Source organism: Podarcis filfolensis (assembly GCF_964270895.1).
Source record: "Podarcis filfolensis genome assembly, chromosome: 17".
Taxonomy (NCBI): domain Eukaryota; kingdom Metazoa; phylum Chordata; class Lepidosauria; order Squamata; family Lacertidae; genus Podarcis; species Podarcis filfolensis.
Genome location: NC_139621.1, coordinates 14,923,554 through 14,942,738, shown reverse-complemented (window position 1 = coordinate 14,942,738; position 19,185 = coordinate 14,923,554). Strand labels below are relative to the sequence as shown.

Here is a 19,185-nt window from a genome sequence, read left to right as displayed (position 1 = left end):
AGGGAGAAATGGAGCACAGCACTGACAATTGCATTGTTATTCAACATTGTTGTTGTTCTTGTATGTTAAAACCCAAATGCCCCCTGGCTTGTGCATCTCTGTAACTTTCCATCAGGCATGCAGGATACTGAGGAATTATCAGAGAGAAGATGAATCACACAGAAACTGCAAAATGATTCCGAAATCTGGACTCACTTGATGCCCAGAACTAGCATAACAAACTGGTTTCAAGAAGAGCCGTTTTTGTCACTGCACAGCTGTGTCAGAACAGGACACCATTGCACTTGATGTAAAGGAAGATCAGAATCCTTTCCAGATCATTTACACAACATCTTATGTTGTGGGCCAGCATACTGTATAGGTAATTCTAATTCTAAGAACACTGTTGTGCCTTGTAGAGGTGAATTGTCCATTAAACACAATACAGTGGTACCTCGGGTTAAGTACTTAATTCGTTCCAGAGGTCCATACTTAACCTGAAACTGTTCTTAACCTGAAGCACCACTTTAGCTAATGGGGCCTCCTGCTGCTGCCGCGCCACCAGAGCACAATTTCTGTTCTCATCCTGAAGCAAAGTTCTTAACCTGAAGGACTATTTCTGGGTTAGCGGAGTCTGTAACCTGAAGCGTGTGTAACCCAAGGTACCACTGTAGAGGTAGAAGACTCTACTTTGCTTGCAGGTCACATGATTGAAACTCAGCCACTCTGGTGGCAAAAGTCAGTTCACTGCTATAGAGAACCCATAGTCTCAGACTACCACCCATAATTAACTCGGCACTATTCTTGAAGTGAAATTAATTTATTCAGCCAGGACAAGATCAGTGGGTGTTGCCCATAATTTGCACGCAGAAGACCTACACTGAACCCATGTTTCTTGCTCAAGGAAGTGAAGCAGAGCTAGTGAAACACATCATGTAGTTTCTTGGATGTGTAGTTCAAGTAAAACATCCAACAAACATGGCAGTGTACTGCTAGTCCCTGATTTCCTGTTCGAAGTAGCTCTGAATGGCACTGCCCTTGTGTATCTTGCAGGTTAGCTGGGTAGAGTCAGCAGCACTTTTGATGCATTTAAACCTCTTTGTCTGAAAACAACCTAAGTGCCTGTAATCATTGTTTCTTGCTGAGCACTGTCCAGCATTGCATCATTTACCCTTGGCCTATATTTGCAGAAACCTCCCAGAGCATGTACTTTTTCATGGAGATTAAAAAAAATGCAATCTGTAAACATCTTGTATATTAAGCATGAGTCCAAGACAACTCTCAATGCAGACCATATATCTGTCAACAAATATGTTGATATTACCACCAGCAATGACACAATATGTATCGTCTCCAAGGGAGTCGGAGGTCTATTGTTAAGGATGTGCTTGCTTGGCACCTAAGTTACTCCAAACCCCAAGAAAGTAAGACATCCTATAAATGCTAGTGTGTTGTCAGAGCTACAGCAAACTAGGACTGCCACATTGCCGGCTCCTTTTTAATAGGGAAAGAGATGTTGAACCTTACCTCACAATTTTGAATTGTTTAGTTTTAAGTTGTGAAACAGATACAAAACTTTCTACAAGGGAGCTATAAATCTGCCCAGCTGGGATTGCATTTCAGTTGCAGAATCATAGGGTGGTAGTCAACTAAGCTTTACTCCAATAATTGGAATTAATGAACATGAGTACAATAGAGTTACTCTGAATAAAAGTTAGTTGAAAACCAGCATGACTTTTTAGTTCAGAGCCGAGGGAGACTCTTTCTATGTGATTGAGAATCCTGGGAAAAATAATATCTCTAGTCATGTGTTTGGATATAGGCTCTGGTCAAACCTTCTGATGAATTTCAGTAGGCTGGAGAAAGGGACAAGTAAAGGGTTATCCTATTACACTGAACATCTATTACTGTATATTTCCATGTATAAGCCAAGGATTTTTTATTATAAAATAATGTTTAATATTGTGGGTTGTCTTATCCACCAATAGTGCAGGGGGGGGGAATGGGCGATTGGTTGCAGCCGTGAGCAAGAGATTGTCATTGGCAATTGGGCGGGTGATTTCTGGCAGCGGCAGAAATAGGGCGGGCGATTGGCGGCAGCTGGCGGCAAGTGGGCAGATGATTGGTGGTTCCGGCGACACGGGCGATATTGTCATTATCGGTCAGGCAGTCAGCGATTTTCGGCAATCCCCCCTGAAGAAAGCTCAACAACTCTTGGAAATCTCCCCCCATTTTCTTAATTTTGAGTCCAAAAAATAGGGGGCGTTTTATACACAGGGATGTGTTATACAGTGGTACCTCGGGTTAAGTACTTAATTGGTTCCAGAGGTCCGTTCTTAACCTGAAGCTGTTCTTAACCTGAAGCACCACTTTAGCTAATGGGGCCTCCTGCTGCCGCCACACCGCCGGAGCACGATTTCTGCTCTCATCCTGAAGCAAAGTTCTTAACCTGAAGCACTATTTCTGGGTTAGCGGAGTCTGTAACCTGAAGCGTATGTAACCCGAGGTACCACTGTACACAGAAAAATATGATAATCCCAAAATGAAGGCTTTGTAGTGTGGCTTCCAGGTCGCTTATAACTCCATGCTTCTACTGAGCTAACGCTCTCTTCCCCTGAACTTTCTAGAACAGGGGTTCCCAAAGTGGTTCGTAGCCCCCCCGGGGGGTGCTGGAGGTGTAAATGACTAGCAGATTTCGAAAAGGTGGTATCACTGCATCGAGTTAATCAGTTTTGTTGAACTAATTAAACTAAATAGTTTTGACTGGATTTTGATAAACGTTCAGTTAATTGTTAATTGTGGTGATTTTTTTGTGTGTTGTTATCTAACCACTATTCTGAATAATGCTTTCGGTAAGGTTGAGTAGGGGCACTATGGGTCCAATGATGGAACCAAGGGGTGGTGACCAAAAAAAGGTTTGAAAATCACTGTTCTAGACCCTTTTTCTGGCTTATGTTCAAAGAGGGCCTTCTCGGTGGTGGTGCCCGCCCCGTGGAACGCCCTCCCATCAGATGTCAAGGAAATAAACAACTATCTGACTTTTAGAAGACATCTGAAGGCAGCCCTGTTTAGGGAAGTTTTTAATGCTGATGTTCTGTTTTTAATCTGTTGGGAAACCCAGCCAGATGGGTGGGGTATAAATTATTATTATTATTATTATTAGTATTATTATTATTATTATTATTATTATTATTATTATTATTATCCTCCACCCCCCTAACCCCAATGTTAATATACTTCATTTTTGCAGCTCCCATTGTGACACTTCTGTACCCTTTGGCATGAATCTGATTTCTGCTAAGTGTGCCACAATTTCCTCTATTCTACCTCACCAGCTCATCGTTTGCCCTAGTTTTTACTGAGATAGTGAATCCCTCTGTTTTGCACCATTTTAAACTGAATGGATAGCTCCTCCGTACTCGTCCCTTCCTTCTCAGATAGAAAACTAGATGTCAGGAAGAAAGTAAGACTGGAAGTCTTCCTCCTTTTCTTTACATCAATTGAACATTCAACCCTGTGATCACAGACATATCATCACCATGTCAGTGAGAACTGAACCTTTTGCTTCCAGGATTCCCTCTCCTAACACCAGACTTTGACACTTCCCTCTATTCCCTGCCGGACGGTGGGGTCACTGGGTTGAGCTCTGGCTCCTATCACAGTGACGAAGGTAGGAGAAAACACAGAAAGAGAGGTGGGGGGTGGAGACCATCACTCCTGTGCAGCTACTTTATTTTGTTGGGCACATTCATAACTTCAAAATAGTTTCATCTCCACCCCACCCTGCCAAAGTAGGTGATGAGATTCATTTAAAATTTCACTAGCTTTTATATACGGTGGTACCTCAGGTTAAGTACTGAATTCGTTCCAGAGGTCCGTACTTAACCTGAAACTGTTCTTAACCTGAAGCACCACTTTAGCCTATGGGGGCCTCCTGCTGCCACCGTGCCACTGGAGCACAATTTCTGTTCTCATCCTGAAGCAAAGTTCTTAACCTGAAGCACTATTTCTGGGTTAGCGGAGTCTGTAATCTGAAGCGTATGTAACCTGAAGCGTATGTAACCCGAGGTACCACTGTACAGTCTATTCAGCTGACTGTGCCCCCAAATACCCCAGTAATAAGATCATTAAGTTTGCAGATGATACAACGGTGGTTGGTTTAATCGTGACTGGAGAGGGGGAGGCGGCCTATAGGAAGGAAGTTGAGCAATTGGGGGAGTGGTGCAGGAAAAACAACTTACTCCTTAACTTAAAGAAAACAAAAGAGATTATTGTGGACTTTAGGAAATGTAAATTGAATATTCAGCCACTTATTATTGAGGGGAAGTGCGTGGAACAGGTCTTGGTGTTTCGATTTATGGGAATGGAGTTGAGAGATGACCTAACCTGGAGAGAAAACAGCAAAGACCTGATGATGAGAGCACAGCAGAGGTTATATTTTATCTGTCAAAGGACCTATTGATGGCATTTTACCATTGTACTTTTGAGAGTGTATTAACTTATGGTCTGTGTGTGTGGTTTGGGAGCTGCATGGTCAGGGAAAAAACAATGCTGTCCAAGGCTGTAAAGACTGCGGAGTATCAGATGGGGTATCAGAGTTTCTAGGGGGCTCAGCAGGCTGGGAGAGCTGGGATAGCAGGCTTGTTGGTTTTTGAATGTCTGATGTAGATTTTTTCAATTTCGTTGTTCTGTATGGGACAATGACAATAAAGATTATCGTACACTAGCAAGCAATTTAAGCTAGCAAATTATACCAAAACAACAACAACAACCTGAGAGCAAGTTATTATGTATTTTCAGTATCAAGGGAAGTTTGGAAGTGTGGTGTATGATTCTATTGTGGTTAGCACCTTTCAGATGACAAAGTAGGAAAGGTTACCCTCTGCATATTGTGTTTTTCATGAATCCAGCATAGAAAGACGTGTGCTTGAACTCCTGCCTAACTAGGTTGTTTCTTCGTTACATAGCTTGGGTCATGCTTCGTATGTGTCTTCTGTCTGCAGCTTATCCTCCAAGGTAATCATACAAAGACTCAGAGCTGGCTTACTTCCTCAGTGCATCATTAAGATTGCATTTGCAAGCTCTGTCTGTTTGGGACCCCTTCGGGATGACAACATAAGTGAAATTTATACGACTCTTTTAATCCATATTTGTTTGATGTTTTTCGTGATGCAGGGATGCAAGTAGCTGAGTGACATATTTATGAGGCTTTGTGCAATTGTAAGTTCTTGTGGCAAAGCCCTTTTGCTTTACGTATGACCACCCACCAGCTTAGCATAAAATCAACACAGACTTCTGGCTACATTCAGAAGAAGGAAAGCCAGCTTTTTGTGTGGTGTTTTGGAGTCAGAAGCAGCTGTCCTTGGAAATGCTGGCTCTGCAGCAGGATGGGCATGTTGAAAATGCACTGTGCTTCATCAGTGTTTGCATGAGAAATAATAGCCACTTACTGGTGGCAATTTCACACTTCATTTTTTTAAATTGCGCTTTTTGAAAAAATAAAATAAAAAAATATCATGACATTATCTCTATAAACAGAAAAAAAGTTTATTCAATACAGCAGTGGGTTTCAACCAGTGTACCATGGCACCCTGGGGTGCCTTGAATCATGGCCATGGGTACTGCGGGCAACAAGGGCTTCCATCCCTCTTTCCTTCCCTCTCTCCTCTGATGCCATTTCGCATCTCTGCCTAGCTGTTTGTTGCAGCAATTCTGGCTACAAGCTTCCTAGGTGAATGGTGCCTCTGGGGCTGGCCAGGGGGTGTTTCCCAAGCCCCTGTGGGGCAGTGTGAGGAGGCACCTCTATTCGTTCCTGACATTATAATACCATTTCTTAATAAAAATTAATAATTATATAGTTTTGCAGGTGACAAAATCTTACCCAAGACAAGATGTCTGGTGATAAACCTTTCCCATACATGTCCCCAGTTGTCAGATTTGTGTGGCTTTCCATTTCACTGTTTAATTTCACCTTCTTTATTCAGAAGCAGAACAGAAGGTTTCACCACCTTTCTGCTAGTGGTGAAATTTGATGCTGGGAGCTTAGTTATGGAAGAGACTACTATCCTTTGATGCCTTTTGCCCCATCCCTATGCTTTTCCATACAATACTAAAGCCATCACTTTACCAGGGCTGGGTGGGTGGGTGGTTGATTGCGTTCCCCATTGCCCCAATCACACATATTTTCTTTTTCTGACCTGGGGTAGGGGGCAGTCAGAAGAATATCAGTGGTGAACGGGTTGGCCTGTAAAATCACTTATTGAGAAAGCAGATAGTTCCAATTGGAGCACCATATTTTGTCGTCACCTGAAGAACTTGCGAGCTCTTCCTCCTGCTGTAGTGTTTATCCTGTTTGGTTCCTTTGGCTTGGAATCTCTGTGTCCCCTCAAGTTGACTGGAGTTTCAAAAGAATGGCACGTTCTTTGCCCTTCAGTGAGGAGGGAAAGGGTGCGTTGTGAAAGCCCATCCAGATGGCCTGAGCCATAGTTTTAATTGCAGTGCTGCTGATTCTCAATTGCATTCCTAGGTCTAAGTACAGAAAATGGTCTGCCAGCTCTTCATGGGTGAGACATAATTGGTACCCTCAGATTTCTGATTTACTAACCACCTGTGACATTTTCCTTGTGAACTGAGGGAGAAGCACAGCCATAATATTCCTAATCAACTTCAGAAATTGAAACATTAGCTGGAGGCCCCATGCCTGGGAAGCTTTAACTTCCCCACACACCCTGTCTTTTTGAAAGGCTGAGTTTTCTTTTTTGCAGAACAAAGCTCCGTAAGAATAAATGAACCCACAAATAATTTAGCTATCTGGGAAGTAGCGCAGAGGTTTAGGGTGGGGAGTTACAAGAGCCCAGCATGAAAGAAGAAGCAATAGGGGGACCCAAATGAGGTCCCTGAAGGCTTGAGGTGGGCAAATGTCCCCATCTTCAAAAAGGGAAGAAAAGACTCGGGTATCTACTGTATTTTTCGCTCCATAAGACGCACCAGACCATAAGGCGCACCTAGTTTTGGGAGGAGGAAAACAGGAGAAAAAAATATTCTGAATCCCAGAAGCCAGAACAGCAAGCGGGATCGCTGCATGAAGCGAAGCGGAAGGAGGACAGGCGCGTTGCTGAAGGGGCGCTGCGCAGAGAGCCAGAGCTACTGGCGACAACACTGGCACCCATGCATTGAGTGTATTGAGTGCTAGAGAGATTATTTTATCGGTTGGGTGCTAATTGGTGGTCAAATTGTGAGGGAGCAACTGTTGACAACTGTTGGGGTCCTCTTGTAAATAGAGGACTGAGATGTGTTATCAGTTTCATATCCTCCAACATTTCTCCGAAGAAAATAGGGATGTCCTAAGGAAAAGCGGGACATTCTGGGATCAAATCAGAAACTGGGACGGCTTCTGTAAATCTGGGACTGTCTCGTGAAAATAGGGACACTTGGAGGGTCTACAGTTTATCTTAACCCAACAAGAGACTCGATTGGCATGTGAACTTTGTTGAAATCTTCAGCCTTAAGCTTTAGAAGCTCCAACTCTAGCTTAACCAATTTCCTTCACATTCCTGGAAATGCAAAGTTTCTATCTACTTAGCTATGCCTCTGTTCCCAATTTGAGTGTTAACATATTGTGTAACTTCTGGATAGACTAGCTTCACTGAAATCTCACACCACAGAGTCTTGTCTTCTTTTCTTTCCTCATGGAAAGAAAGGGATCTCCATTTTTTTGAATTTTTCATTTGTTTCCTGCCATATAGGTACTAATGGAACGCTCACTTGAAGACGTTTTATATACTGAGCCTGCAATGAAAGCCGAAACCAGACCGATTAAGGATTTGTTTTGCGTGTTGAGTTGCAGCTGTGGTCAACAGGCGTTGATGAGTTTCAGAAAAGACACATTGAAATCTCATCCTCCAACTTACAACATTTTAGGGCTAAAAGGTCAAGCATTAAAAGCAAAGATAACTACTAAGTTCCCTGTAGGTTAAACATCCACAGAGACTCAGGGATGTAAATTATTACATCAAAAGGCAGGCTGTGCTGCTACTTACATCGGAAACAGCTGCTGACTCTATATACAGACCTATGAAAAAGAAAACGGATTTTGTAAGCACTAATTCCTATATTTAAATAGTTGTGAAGATTGCTTTATGTTTTGAAAAATACAATTTTTTAGTTAAGCGCTGCTACCTCAGTACCAACTGAGGGACAAACAAAGGCCCAGCCAAGATCTCATAAGATCTTGATCTTGTGATCTTGCGACAACTCTGCTCACTCCAAGATCTTGTCCCCCTGCCCCTGCCCTGGCACACTGCTGTAGCTGAGAAACCAGGAGTTGTTTCTCCCTTTGCAAACAGCCCCTCTTGCTGCAGCTGGGCTCAGGGGTCACCACATTCTGCTCCTGAGCCCATCAGACACGCATTCACAAAAAAGTCAACTCCTAGGGGCCGAGGGGTCTTTGGCAGCTCACCTGGCTCCTGTTTGGATGTGGGGCAGAGGGGGTACTGCGCTGCAATTTTCAGAAGCATAATATAGTGTTATAGGCCGCCCCAATCTGTATGAGCAGTGTGAGGTTCCGGGAGTCTTGGCACTTGAAATTGAAATACTTTATTGTCACTTGTATACAGTGAGATTACAGGAGCACCCTCCGCTCAGCTCTCTTAGTCTTGGTTTACTGACTCACACCCACCAAACCCCAAAGTCAGTTGCCCTGTTGTTATCTTTTCATTCAGCAGCCTAACAGCCCACGGATAGAAGCTGTTCTTTACCCTGTTGGTGTGACTAATCATGCTTCTATATCTTCTGCCTGAGGGCAGGAGATCAAGAAAGTGCCAGCCAGGGTGTGAATCATCCCTGAGAATTTTCCTCACTCTCCTGAGGCAACGTTTTCCCGCTATTTCATCCAGCGGATTCATGGGACAGCCCATAATATCTTGTGTTGTATTCACCACCCTCTGTAGGCACTTCCTATCAGTTGATGTCAAACCAGCATACCACACCGTAATGCAGTATGAAAGGACACTTCTATTGTTGACTGGTAGAAGGAGATCATCAAATGTTGATTGACATCATTCTTTCGCAATATTCTGAGGAGATGGAGTCTCTGTTGGGCTTTCTTAACCACCTGGGTTGTATTTATGTTCCAAGTAAGGTCCTCACTGAGATAAACTCCTAGGAATTTAAAGAAAGAGACTCTCTCCACACAGCCCTCCCCAAAGTACAGCGGGGCTAGTTCTCCTCTCTTCCTCCGAAAGTCCAACACTTAAACAGGGGTTATCTTTCCTTTGGAATGAGGCACAGCAGAGACTGTAGGGTCTTTAAGAAATATGGTTTATTCACACATATTTACACTGGAGTTTTATGGAGAGAGAGTTCACAGCGTTTGCATCTCAAGAGGCACTTGTCCTTCCCAGCAGCGCAGTGTTAGATTCAAAGACATCATAAGCACCATCCCTATGTCTGTTTGTTAACTGCCTGCTCCACCCAGCCAGCGTGGCTGTTGCCCTTCAGTCTCTGCACGGAGTCCTCCACACTTCTTCCTTCTCCTTCCCAGCAGCACTTGCAGAAAACCCCTTCTCCACATCCAGCCCCACCAGCATCACTGGGCACCCCAGCAACCTCTGTTTCTCAAACCCATTGCCAAAGGCACTTTTCCCTGCTGCTTACATCAGGCCAATGGTAATCCGAACCCAAAAGCTACTAGGCAGAGGGTCTTGTGTTTTGCCAGTGGCTTAATGTTATCAAACAAACCATTGCAGTGGTACCTCAGGTTAAGTACTTAATTCGTTCCGGAGGTCCGTTCTTAACCTGAAACTGTTCTTAACCTGAAGCAAAGTTCTTAACCTGAAGCACTATTTCTGGGTTAGCGGAGTGTGTAACCTGAAGCGTATGTAACCTGAAGCATATGTAACCCGAGGTACCACTGTATCAGCTTTTTGTTTCGTCCCAAGCCCATCCCAAGCGAGCCATTGCCAGGCTGGCCCCATGAGAAAGCCAGCCAATATTATTTCCAGCCCTTGCTAAATTCATGAATTTATGAGTTTGCTCAAATTCTAACCCTTCACTGAATGTAGAGATTATTATGGGTGGGGATTTGCCCCCTCCCAAACTCATAACAATGTATAGCACTTTACAGAGGTCCAAAAATACTTGGCTTATGCTATCTTAAAAAGGGGTCCCAGAAAGGATTAATTAGATTCATCATCTCATTAGTTTTCAAATGTCTTGAAAATTTTGCAGTTAGTTTAAAATTAAAAAAACTGCTCAGAGTCACTGAAAAGCAACAAGTACCTAAATGAATACTTGCTATTTTCTTTTCTTTAGAAAAAGCTCCTAACTCTTTGCAACAGCTGCATCCTCGTCTCTAATTCCTCCTGTCCTCTCATTTTATGCTGCTCATACGGTCTTTCCTTGGCAATACACGGGCTGAGCTGTAATTCAGGATTTGAAGCCTGGAATCCAGCATTTTGCTGATGGCTGAGGTCAGGGTGAACCCATTTAATTTGGTTTCACAAGGGTACAGGCTAATTATCTGATTACAGCAACAGACCTCCTTTGGCACAGGCGCTGACAATAAGGATGCACTCCAATGGGACATCTGTTTGCATCTGGCCAGAAGACCCTTTTCTATCAACGAAAGGAGCTCTGTGCGTTTAGCAGCAAATGTACGTGCCTTGCGGATGGAACGGTTTGATTGGCGATACCCAAATATGTCATGAAGTCATTGCCGCTGACAAAGAATCACAGACTCTCTAATGAGAATCCAGCGGTAGCTCATACAGACTCTTGCTGTTTAGACACATCTGAAAGGGTTAGCAAAGGCTGGCTTTATGTGTATTTAATTCCATCGCTTGCTTTTTTAAAAAAAGTTGATTATGCTATTCTGAAAATGCTGGAACAAATATGGCTTGATTGATCATTTTATGACATGTGCTCAACAGTAGGTTCTTTACTTTCTCTAGTGCCTATATTTTCCTGCTCTGAGAAACCTGGGAACTTGTGTCAGCTAAATCTCCAGGGGATCTACATCATGGGACGATATCCATAGCAGCCAATGACAACAGAATTGTCATGTGACACGTCAGGTTGTCAAGTTGTCTGCGTTGTGCCTACTTTGTCACCGCTAACTTTGCTTGCCATCACAAACATAGCTGTTTTACTGAGGGTCAGGAATTTAAAGAGTCCATTTTTTGCTTCGTTAAAGAACAGTATCATGAATCCAGGTATATTTCATTATACAGAGACAAATTTTAAAAAAAGAATGAAAGCAATATGTAAGTGAAATACAGGGAAAGGACATAATAAAAACTATAGGATTCCCTCTTTTCTCTAAAGTTGCATTTTTGTGACTCACTGAGGAATTTGCTCCCTATTTGCAGAAGTGCCAGACAATAGGGGACAATATCCCTGCCCTCCCCACCGGGGTCAGCTCCAAGCTGAGGAGCAGTGGGACCCCTACCCTCTGTCAGTAGACTCTTGGGGGCTCCTCCACACTAGCCTTTTGCCATGTGCTTTCTGGCCACAGGTCCATGCTTTCCCTGTCCCTGCCCAAGTACTTTCCCCAGGCATAGGCACCAACTCTATGGGACTGAGGACACCTCTCTCACACTCCTTCCCCCCGATGTATGTGAGGATGGGGCTGAGCATCCTCCAAACTTGAGGGGCCGGGCCATGGCAACAAAGGCTTCGTCAGAACTCCCCACAGTGGCAGAGGCCCCTGCCAGGACTCCCCATGGTAGAGTCTTGCCCTGCTGGGCTTCACAGCCTCCTCCCAACATGGATGATGTCATGCGTGTGTGTGTTGCATGTGTGATTTCACATGCACAACACACACACAGAGTTAGGTGGAACCTGGCACGTATGTCCCCAGGAAAACCTGATCTTTACTGCTGAATCGGAGTACCACCTCTCACAATATATCCCGTGGAGGACCTTAAGGTCCATAAATAGCAACACCCTAGAGGTCCCGGGCCCCAAGGAAGTTAGATTAGCTTCACCCAGAGCCAGGGCCTTTTCAACACTGGCTCCGGCCTGGTAGAACGCTCTGTCTAATGAGACCAGGGCCCTGCAGGATCTGATTTCTTTCCGCAGGGCCTGCAAGACAGAGTTTTTCTGCCTGGCCTTCGGCTTGGAATCAATTTGATTCCCTCCCCCTCTTCTTTTTTCCATTCTCCTCCTGTGATGGAACTCCCATTTGGGGACTTCCCTGGCTTTTTTCTGGCCCATGTAGGACCAGTCTGGAAAGTTAGCCTTGGTGAAGACTTTACGCTTTCATCCCCCAAAAAGTTTTTGATTTGAGTTTCCATTGAAATGAGGCTGTATTTTAATGTTTTAATGTTGTATTTTAATCTTGTTTTTAAGTTGCATTTCAATCAATTTGTTTTTGTATCGGGTGTTAGCTGCCCTGAGCCCGGTCTTGGCTGGGGAGGGCAGGGTATAAATAAAAATTTATTATTATTATTTATTATAAATGACAAGTTGTGCTTTCTACAGATTGCTGTTTGCTCCGATTCAACACTAAAGAGTGGGTTTTCACATGGAGGCGAGGGAGGTGTAAGCACTGGGATGCAGAGCTGGCAAACCCAGACCTGTGCAAAGATATGCAGAGCAAAGCTATGTGTGGATGAGCCCTTGGAGGTGACAGCGTTCCAAGAAGTGCTGAGAGACCCTTTTAATTTCCCGCAATGCCTCAGATGCCAGGTCAAGGGCATTGTGGGAAATTTAAAAGCTGGCTTGACATAGCAGACCGGTGCAGTTTGCAGTGCTGGGCCAGGAGGAAGATGAATGAAGAGGGACGCAGCAATGAGCCTGACATTTGCTCAAGGCTGCCGGTTACTGCTGAGTGTCTATTTATCAGGCACACTTATATTCCTGGCCAACTTGCCATCTCTCCTCCTTGAAGGAGTATTGATATAAACATTGCTAGGACTGTCCCTAGCTGAAGCCAAAGATCACAGATGATCGCATGAAACGTTTAAGCCCTGTTTATTTCATAGAATCGGAGAATTGTGGAGTTGGAAAGGGCATCCAACAAGAATGATGGTGAATGCTGATATGTGGCATAATGAGAGCGCCCTTCAAAAAAGAAAGAAAGAAAGAAACAAGTGAGACTGAATAATTAAGTCAGTGAATCTGGCAACTGCATAGTTGATGCACTGTAGACTTCTGTGGAAATCCCCACCCCCACCGTATTTCAGCTGAGAGCTTTAATGTTAAAGTATTCTTTGGAGAAGGGACGAGAAACTTGGGCTCCTGTGGGAATTCATAGGAAATTAACAAACTCTGTGTGCATAGATTCACTGTGTAAGTCCTATTATTTTGGGTAAAAGGTAAAGGGACCCCTGACCTTTAGGTCCAGTCGTAACCGACTCTGGGGTTGCGGCGCTCATCTCGCTTTATTGGCCGAGGGAGCCGGCGTACAGCTTCCGGGTCATGTGGCCAGCATGACTAAGCCACTTTTGGCGAACCAGAGCAGCGCACGGAAATGCCGTTTACCTTCCTGACAGAGCGGTACCTATTTATCTACTTGCACTTTGACGTGCTTTCAAACTGCTAGGTTGGCAGGAGCAGGGAGCGAGCAACAGGAGCTCACCCCGTCATGGGGATTCAAACCGCCGACCTTCTGATTGGCAAGTCCTAGGCTCAGTGGTTTAACCCATAGCGCCACAGCGCCACCCGGATCCCTTTTTAAGGTAAAGGTAAAGGGCAAGGTCAGGCACAGGCAGGTTCTGGCAAACAGCAATGTTGCTCCCGCAACCTGGGGCGGGGTCCAGCAGCCTTTTATCTCTGTCGTGGTAGCAGCCAGTCTTCTTCCCCTGGCGACTCACCTGCCTGTTTCACCCGAAGGTGAGCACTCCTCCTGCGAGTACTCAGATCTCTCCTTCTCTCAGACCTCAGTCTCCACAGCTCGGGAGACGTTGGCGGGTTCCTAGACTCAGGGGTCGCCTCAGCCTCCCCTGACCCAAACAGTAGTGGAGCAGCTGTAAGTGATGTCCCAGCTGATGGCAACAAGGTCATCCCCACATCTGGAGCCAGGGCAGGCTCAGGCCCCTGACTCGGCCCGGCTGGTGCTTGTTGCAGGGGAACCTGTGCAGATTTTGCTGCCTGTGCAGAATCAGGCCCCAGACTTGGTTCAGATGATGCCTGAGGCAAAGGATCTGGTGCAGACTTGAGACTCTTCTGGCTCAGAGTCCGAGCCCGAGTCCCAGGCCATCACAAATTGCCATCTGAAGCCAATCCATTCATGGGTTGCATCCATCCATCCATCAAAGGGGGCTGTATTTTTGTCCTGTTTCAGCAGCTGTCATCCTCTGACTAGTGCTGTTTTTACAGAGGGGGTCCTTTTCATTTAAAGGGGCTCAGCTTGCTTTAGCTGTTGTTTACTGTGACAGAGCAAGGGAAACTATGGTTCTGCCAGGGCTTCTGGCTGGAGTCCTCTAACTCAAAGGAGGGTGATGTGATGTGACACCATAGGGCAGGCTTCCTCAAACTCAGCCCTCCAGATGTTTTGAGACTACAACTCCCATGAGCCCTAGCTAGCAGGACCAGTGGTCAGGGATGATGGGAATTGTAGTCTCAAAACATCTGGAGGGCCGAGTTTGATGAAGCCTGCCCTAGGGGTACTGGCATCACAGGCATTGTGCAAATGTTCCTGGTTGGTGATGTGCATTTGGGGATGGCTTGAGGATAACTCTCTCTCCCAGCCTGAATCCCTAGCATGTCTTCAGAAGAAAGGGACTCGTGATGCTAAATTAGCATTTTGGTACAATTCACTACATCTCTTTTTAGTTTAGCTTACAATGCATATTGGATGGTTTAGTTCAAGTGTTGAAACTAGTGTTGTACAGATATTAACCTGGTAGCACACCGTTCTCACTTTATAATAATTGTAGTAGTTGCTGCAGCAGTATGTTGCTATATAATAATAATAGAAGTATTAATGATAGCGTTTGATACATTTCTAAGTGAAATAAATCATGCTGATAGGTTTTCCTTGCAACAGTGAGCTTGTTTGTAAGGCAGCTGTTGTCCCTCAATCTATTTGCAACTCCAGTTCCAATATTTACTATCACTTGCGCCTTTTTCAAATATCCAGACCAAAGCTCCAGGGCATATCAGCATTCAACCAGATTGTAAAATATGTGCAAGGTTAAATTAAAAGCAAGTGTTTAAGTGGATTAGGGACACCCATTCCAATCTTGGGATCTTTATCCAGAAACTCAGTGGCGCAGACAGGGCCTCTGAAAGACCAAAAAAAGAGATTTATCTATACTTGGCTGGAGTTGCCGGTTTGTTTTTATTATACCATTTCCTGGCCAAGTTTCTCAATGCTGAGAAGAAATGATTATGAAAATGTCTTACCCTAGGGCACTTAGGAGCACGCAAAGCTCCCCAGGACTTGTCATTGCTGGTCCAGTTTGTATTCCTGAAGAAATCCCAAAGTTCACACATAGTGGGAGAACACGGCTATACCACAGGGATGCTTTTACTGGTCCACAGAAACTCGTTGCCTCACCTTTCTTGCCTCATGTAGTGTCTTGTAAACAATGGCTGATGTATGAGTCTCTATATTATGGCTGCGTATCCCGATTCTTTGTCCTGCCAGTTCAACTTGGTGTTCGCCCAAATGAAGGGGGTCACACTTAACATGAAATATAAAAGTCAGTTTCTAAACTATAGTATGGTGTTTTTAACTTCAGAACACAGCCATGTTGACTTATGCCAAAGAGCCATATGCCTCAGATGCAGGAAGCAGCTTATCTGAACAAATACTCTGGCCGCTATCTGTGCTAAACCTACAAGCAAAGTTAACAACTCAGCCTAGATATGGGTGTGAGCTATGAGAGGAAGATGTGTCATATATATGTGTGTGTGTGTATGTGGTGTTGTTGTTGTTGTTGTTGTTTAGTCGTTTAGTCATGTCCGACTCTACGTGACCCCATGGACCAGAGCACGCCAGGCACTCCTGTCTTCCACTGCCTCCCGCAGTTTGGTCAAACTCATGCTGGTAGCTTCGAGAACACTGTCCAACCATCTCGTCCTCTGTCATCCCCTTCTCCTTGTGCCCTCCATCTTTCCCAGCATCAGGGTCTTTTCCAAGGAGTCTTCTCTTCTCATGAGGTGGCCAAAGTATTGGAGCCTCAGCTTCACGATCTGTCCTTCTAGTGAGCATTCAGGGCTGATTTCCTTAAGAATGGATAGGTATTTTCCTTAAGAATGGATATATATGAATGCGTAAAACATTGGACAGAATTGGTGGTTATACAGAGTTATGCAGCATGTGGAGCAGAAACTGGGTTTCATCTTTAGCCTGCCAAGTAATGATATTGCAACACTACTTAACAATAACTCAGCTGTTATGGTGGCAAGAATGCGATAAGTTCATTGATCTCAGGGCAAGGATTCTGGACTACAGCTTCCAAGCCAACATGGTCAGTGGTCAGCAAGGATGGGAGTTGTAGTCCGACAACATCTGGAGGGCACTGTGTTGGGAGAAGCCTCCTCTACTTGAATAACCCCCCCTTAAAGTGTGTAACCCCCATCCCCACCCCTATGAGAAATTTGGGTCGTCATATAAATGCTTTTATTTTCTCCCTAAATTTCTACTGTCTCTCCCACCCCACCCCCTCCGCCCAAAGTAATCTCCAAAAGTTTCCTTTAAGCAGAAATTTGGTGGTAGTGGTTTGAGAGCCACAAAAAGTTATACCAGTCTTAAGAGAGTCCTGTCAACTTTATGCAAAATTCCTATAGATGATTTGCCTTAGTAAGATTCGTCAAATTCAACACAAATTTCAGTTTAGGTGAAATTCAGTGGTGTCACTAAGGTTCTTCTGATATTGGAAGCGACAGAAATCACTGTTATGAGTGTTATATGAGTTTGTACATGGGTGTTGGGTGTGATTTTTTTTAATGAACACATCTGAGCCCTGATGGTGTGCTCTACAGACAATTTAAGCTTGGGTACTTTAATGAAAGTGAATTAGTTGGTCATTCTGATGTAAACACACACACACACACACACAAACACACACACACACCACCCTATACCCATTTTGATCAAGGTTCTCTGGCTTATCTGTTTTGCAGAGCAGGCTTTATGTACTGCTTTTGAGCTGAGCACTCAAGGTTATATAAATTTTGGAAGAGAAGGCTGCCCAATGGCTCCCCCAATGCCTGTTGGAGGGCTGGAAATGGAATCCAGACTTGCTGGTTTTCAAACCCTCGTTTTAAATACAGCCTCTCTTGTGTGTCACCCTGAACATTATCTGGACACGGTTTGCATACGGACCGGGAGGACAGTCAAATGTAATTAATGCCACATGTTAATCTGGCAGTGGGCGTTTTATTGGGACTGCGGCAGAATGCAGACCAATATGTTTGGGCTCCAAGTTGCATGTTTCTGTTTACTGTGGGTCGTATCGCTGGCAGCGCTGTTCACCGCTGTTCACTGCTGCAAGTGCATTCAGTGCATTCAGTCTCGCAGGTTTAAAATGTGAGTTAAGATAAGCAGCATGCATGTCAGACTGTACATTCCTCAGTGTTTCTTCCAGGCGTGATTTTTCACGCTCCTATTAGATAGGGCGATGTCACCAGAATGCAACTGTTAGGCATTGCTTTTTGTGTATAGTGCATCTCTTCCGTGACATGGTAAATCTTAGATCAGCCTTCACCAAGTGGAATTACTACTCCCATCGGCCCTGCAAGACACCAGGTTGGGTGAAGACTGTCTTAGATAACCTTCTGTTGGCATTAAAGCCTTTGTAGTCTTCCTGTTTCAAGCTAAGTGTGTTAAAAACAATACAGTGGTACCTTGGTTCTCAAACTTAATCCGTTCCGGAAGTCCGTTCCAAAACCAAAGCGTTCCAAAACCAAAGTGCATTTTCCCATGGAAAGTAATGCCCATCCGTTCCAGACTTTTAAAAGCAACCCCTAAAACAGCAATTTAACATGAATTTTACTATCTAACCAGACCACTGATTCATAAAATGAAAGCAATAAACTGTGCACTGCAGTCGCACCATCAATCAACCAGTAGGTGAACTGGGTTCCACACAGTCACAAAAACAAAAAAGAGAGCTGCAAAAACAAAAGCGCAAAATAAATAGACAGACCTCAGCGCAGCACTCAAAACAGAAGTGTGGCACTCAAATCGGGAGCGTAACACTCAAAATGGAGCCCATTCGGCTTCTGAAAACAGTTCGCAAACCAGAACACTTACTTCTGCATTCACGGTGTTTGGGTTCCAAGTTGTTTGAGTACCAAGGCATTTGAGAACCAAGGTACCAATGTACCTCTTCGTCAGACCCCTGACCAGGAAGCGATCACTACTAAGCCACCACTCCTTTTGAGAAACATTTTCTCCTTCTTTCTTTGCAGCCACAGCATCATCACTTTGTTGCCCAGTTCAGATGGAGCTCTCTCAGCCGAATTCATTTGCTCTCCCCCCCGCCCTTCATTGCTAACATGCTTTATGGCCCTCTTGAGACAGTGTGTGTGAGAGAGGGGGGAAAGAAATTGGCGGGAACTAACCACAGAGATGGATCCAGCAGTCAGGAGGTGCTCAATTTGAACTGCACATCTTTCTCTTTTGTCAGATTGTTGGCTGTGACCACCAGCTGGGAAGCACTGTCAAGGAAGATAACTGTGGGGTCTGCAATGGCGATGGTTCCACCTGCCGGCTTGTCCGAGGCCAATATAAATCTCAGCTCTTGGCAAATAAACGTAAGATGTTGATTTGACTTTTTGCCTCAACAGGAATATGAACGCCCTCCAAACAATGATGCGTAAAGGGACCGGTCGCTTCTAAGGCTTTTAATTATAACCCAAACATTTTAAAAAATGTTTCCTTTAACCGTACTGACCCCATGCTGGGAAATCAGGCAGAATTAATCTTCCATCAACAAAAGGCTTGGCGTTTGGATTCTGAAGGCAAGCAGATGGAAGATAGGTTTGCCAGATGTCGCAGAGGACACGGCAGCTTTTTCCTGACGCGTCAGAAGGAAACTCCACAGGTGTGTCTGCTCTGGTGTTGCCGTCATGGAGAAAACGGCACCTGCTAAATGGCTTTCCACTTGCTCGCCTGCAGCATAGCCACTACAAATGTATACAAGCCCCATTGGGGTTAGAATCAGGCCACAACTATGGCACATACACAAACACTGCAATATTTTGTGCCCCAAAAAACATGAGGTAATATTCATAAGCCCTTGGAGCAAAAAT

The 19,185-nt window shown here is 44.6% G+C and overlaps 1 protein-coding gene and 1 long non-coding RNA gene across 2 annotated transcripts in view; one reads left to right on the top strand and one right to left on the bottom strand.

Annotated features, from left to right (window-relative positions):
- LOC310753144 overlaps positions 1–19,185 on the bottom strand; it is a 356,996-nt gene that overhangs the window by 3,226 nt on the left and 334,585 nt on the right. The gene's annotated exons all lie outside the window — the stretch shown is intronic.
- Positions 1–19,185, top strand: part of ADAMTSL1 (ADAMTS like 1) — a 257,528-nt gene that overhangs the window by 69,613 nt on the left and 168,730 nt on the right. Inside the window, exon 5 of the mRNA XM_083592741.1 lies at positions 18,561–18,687. Within this exon, the coding sequence (XP_083448867.1) occupies positions 18,561–18,687 (127 nt within the window). The remainder of the gene's footprint in view (positions 1–18,560; positions 18,688–19,185) is intronic.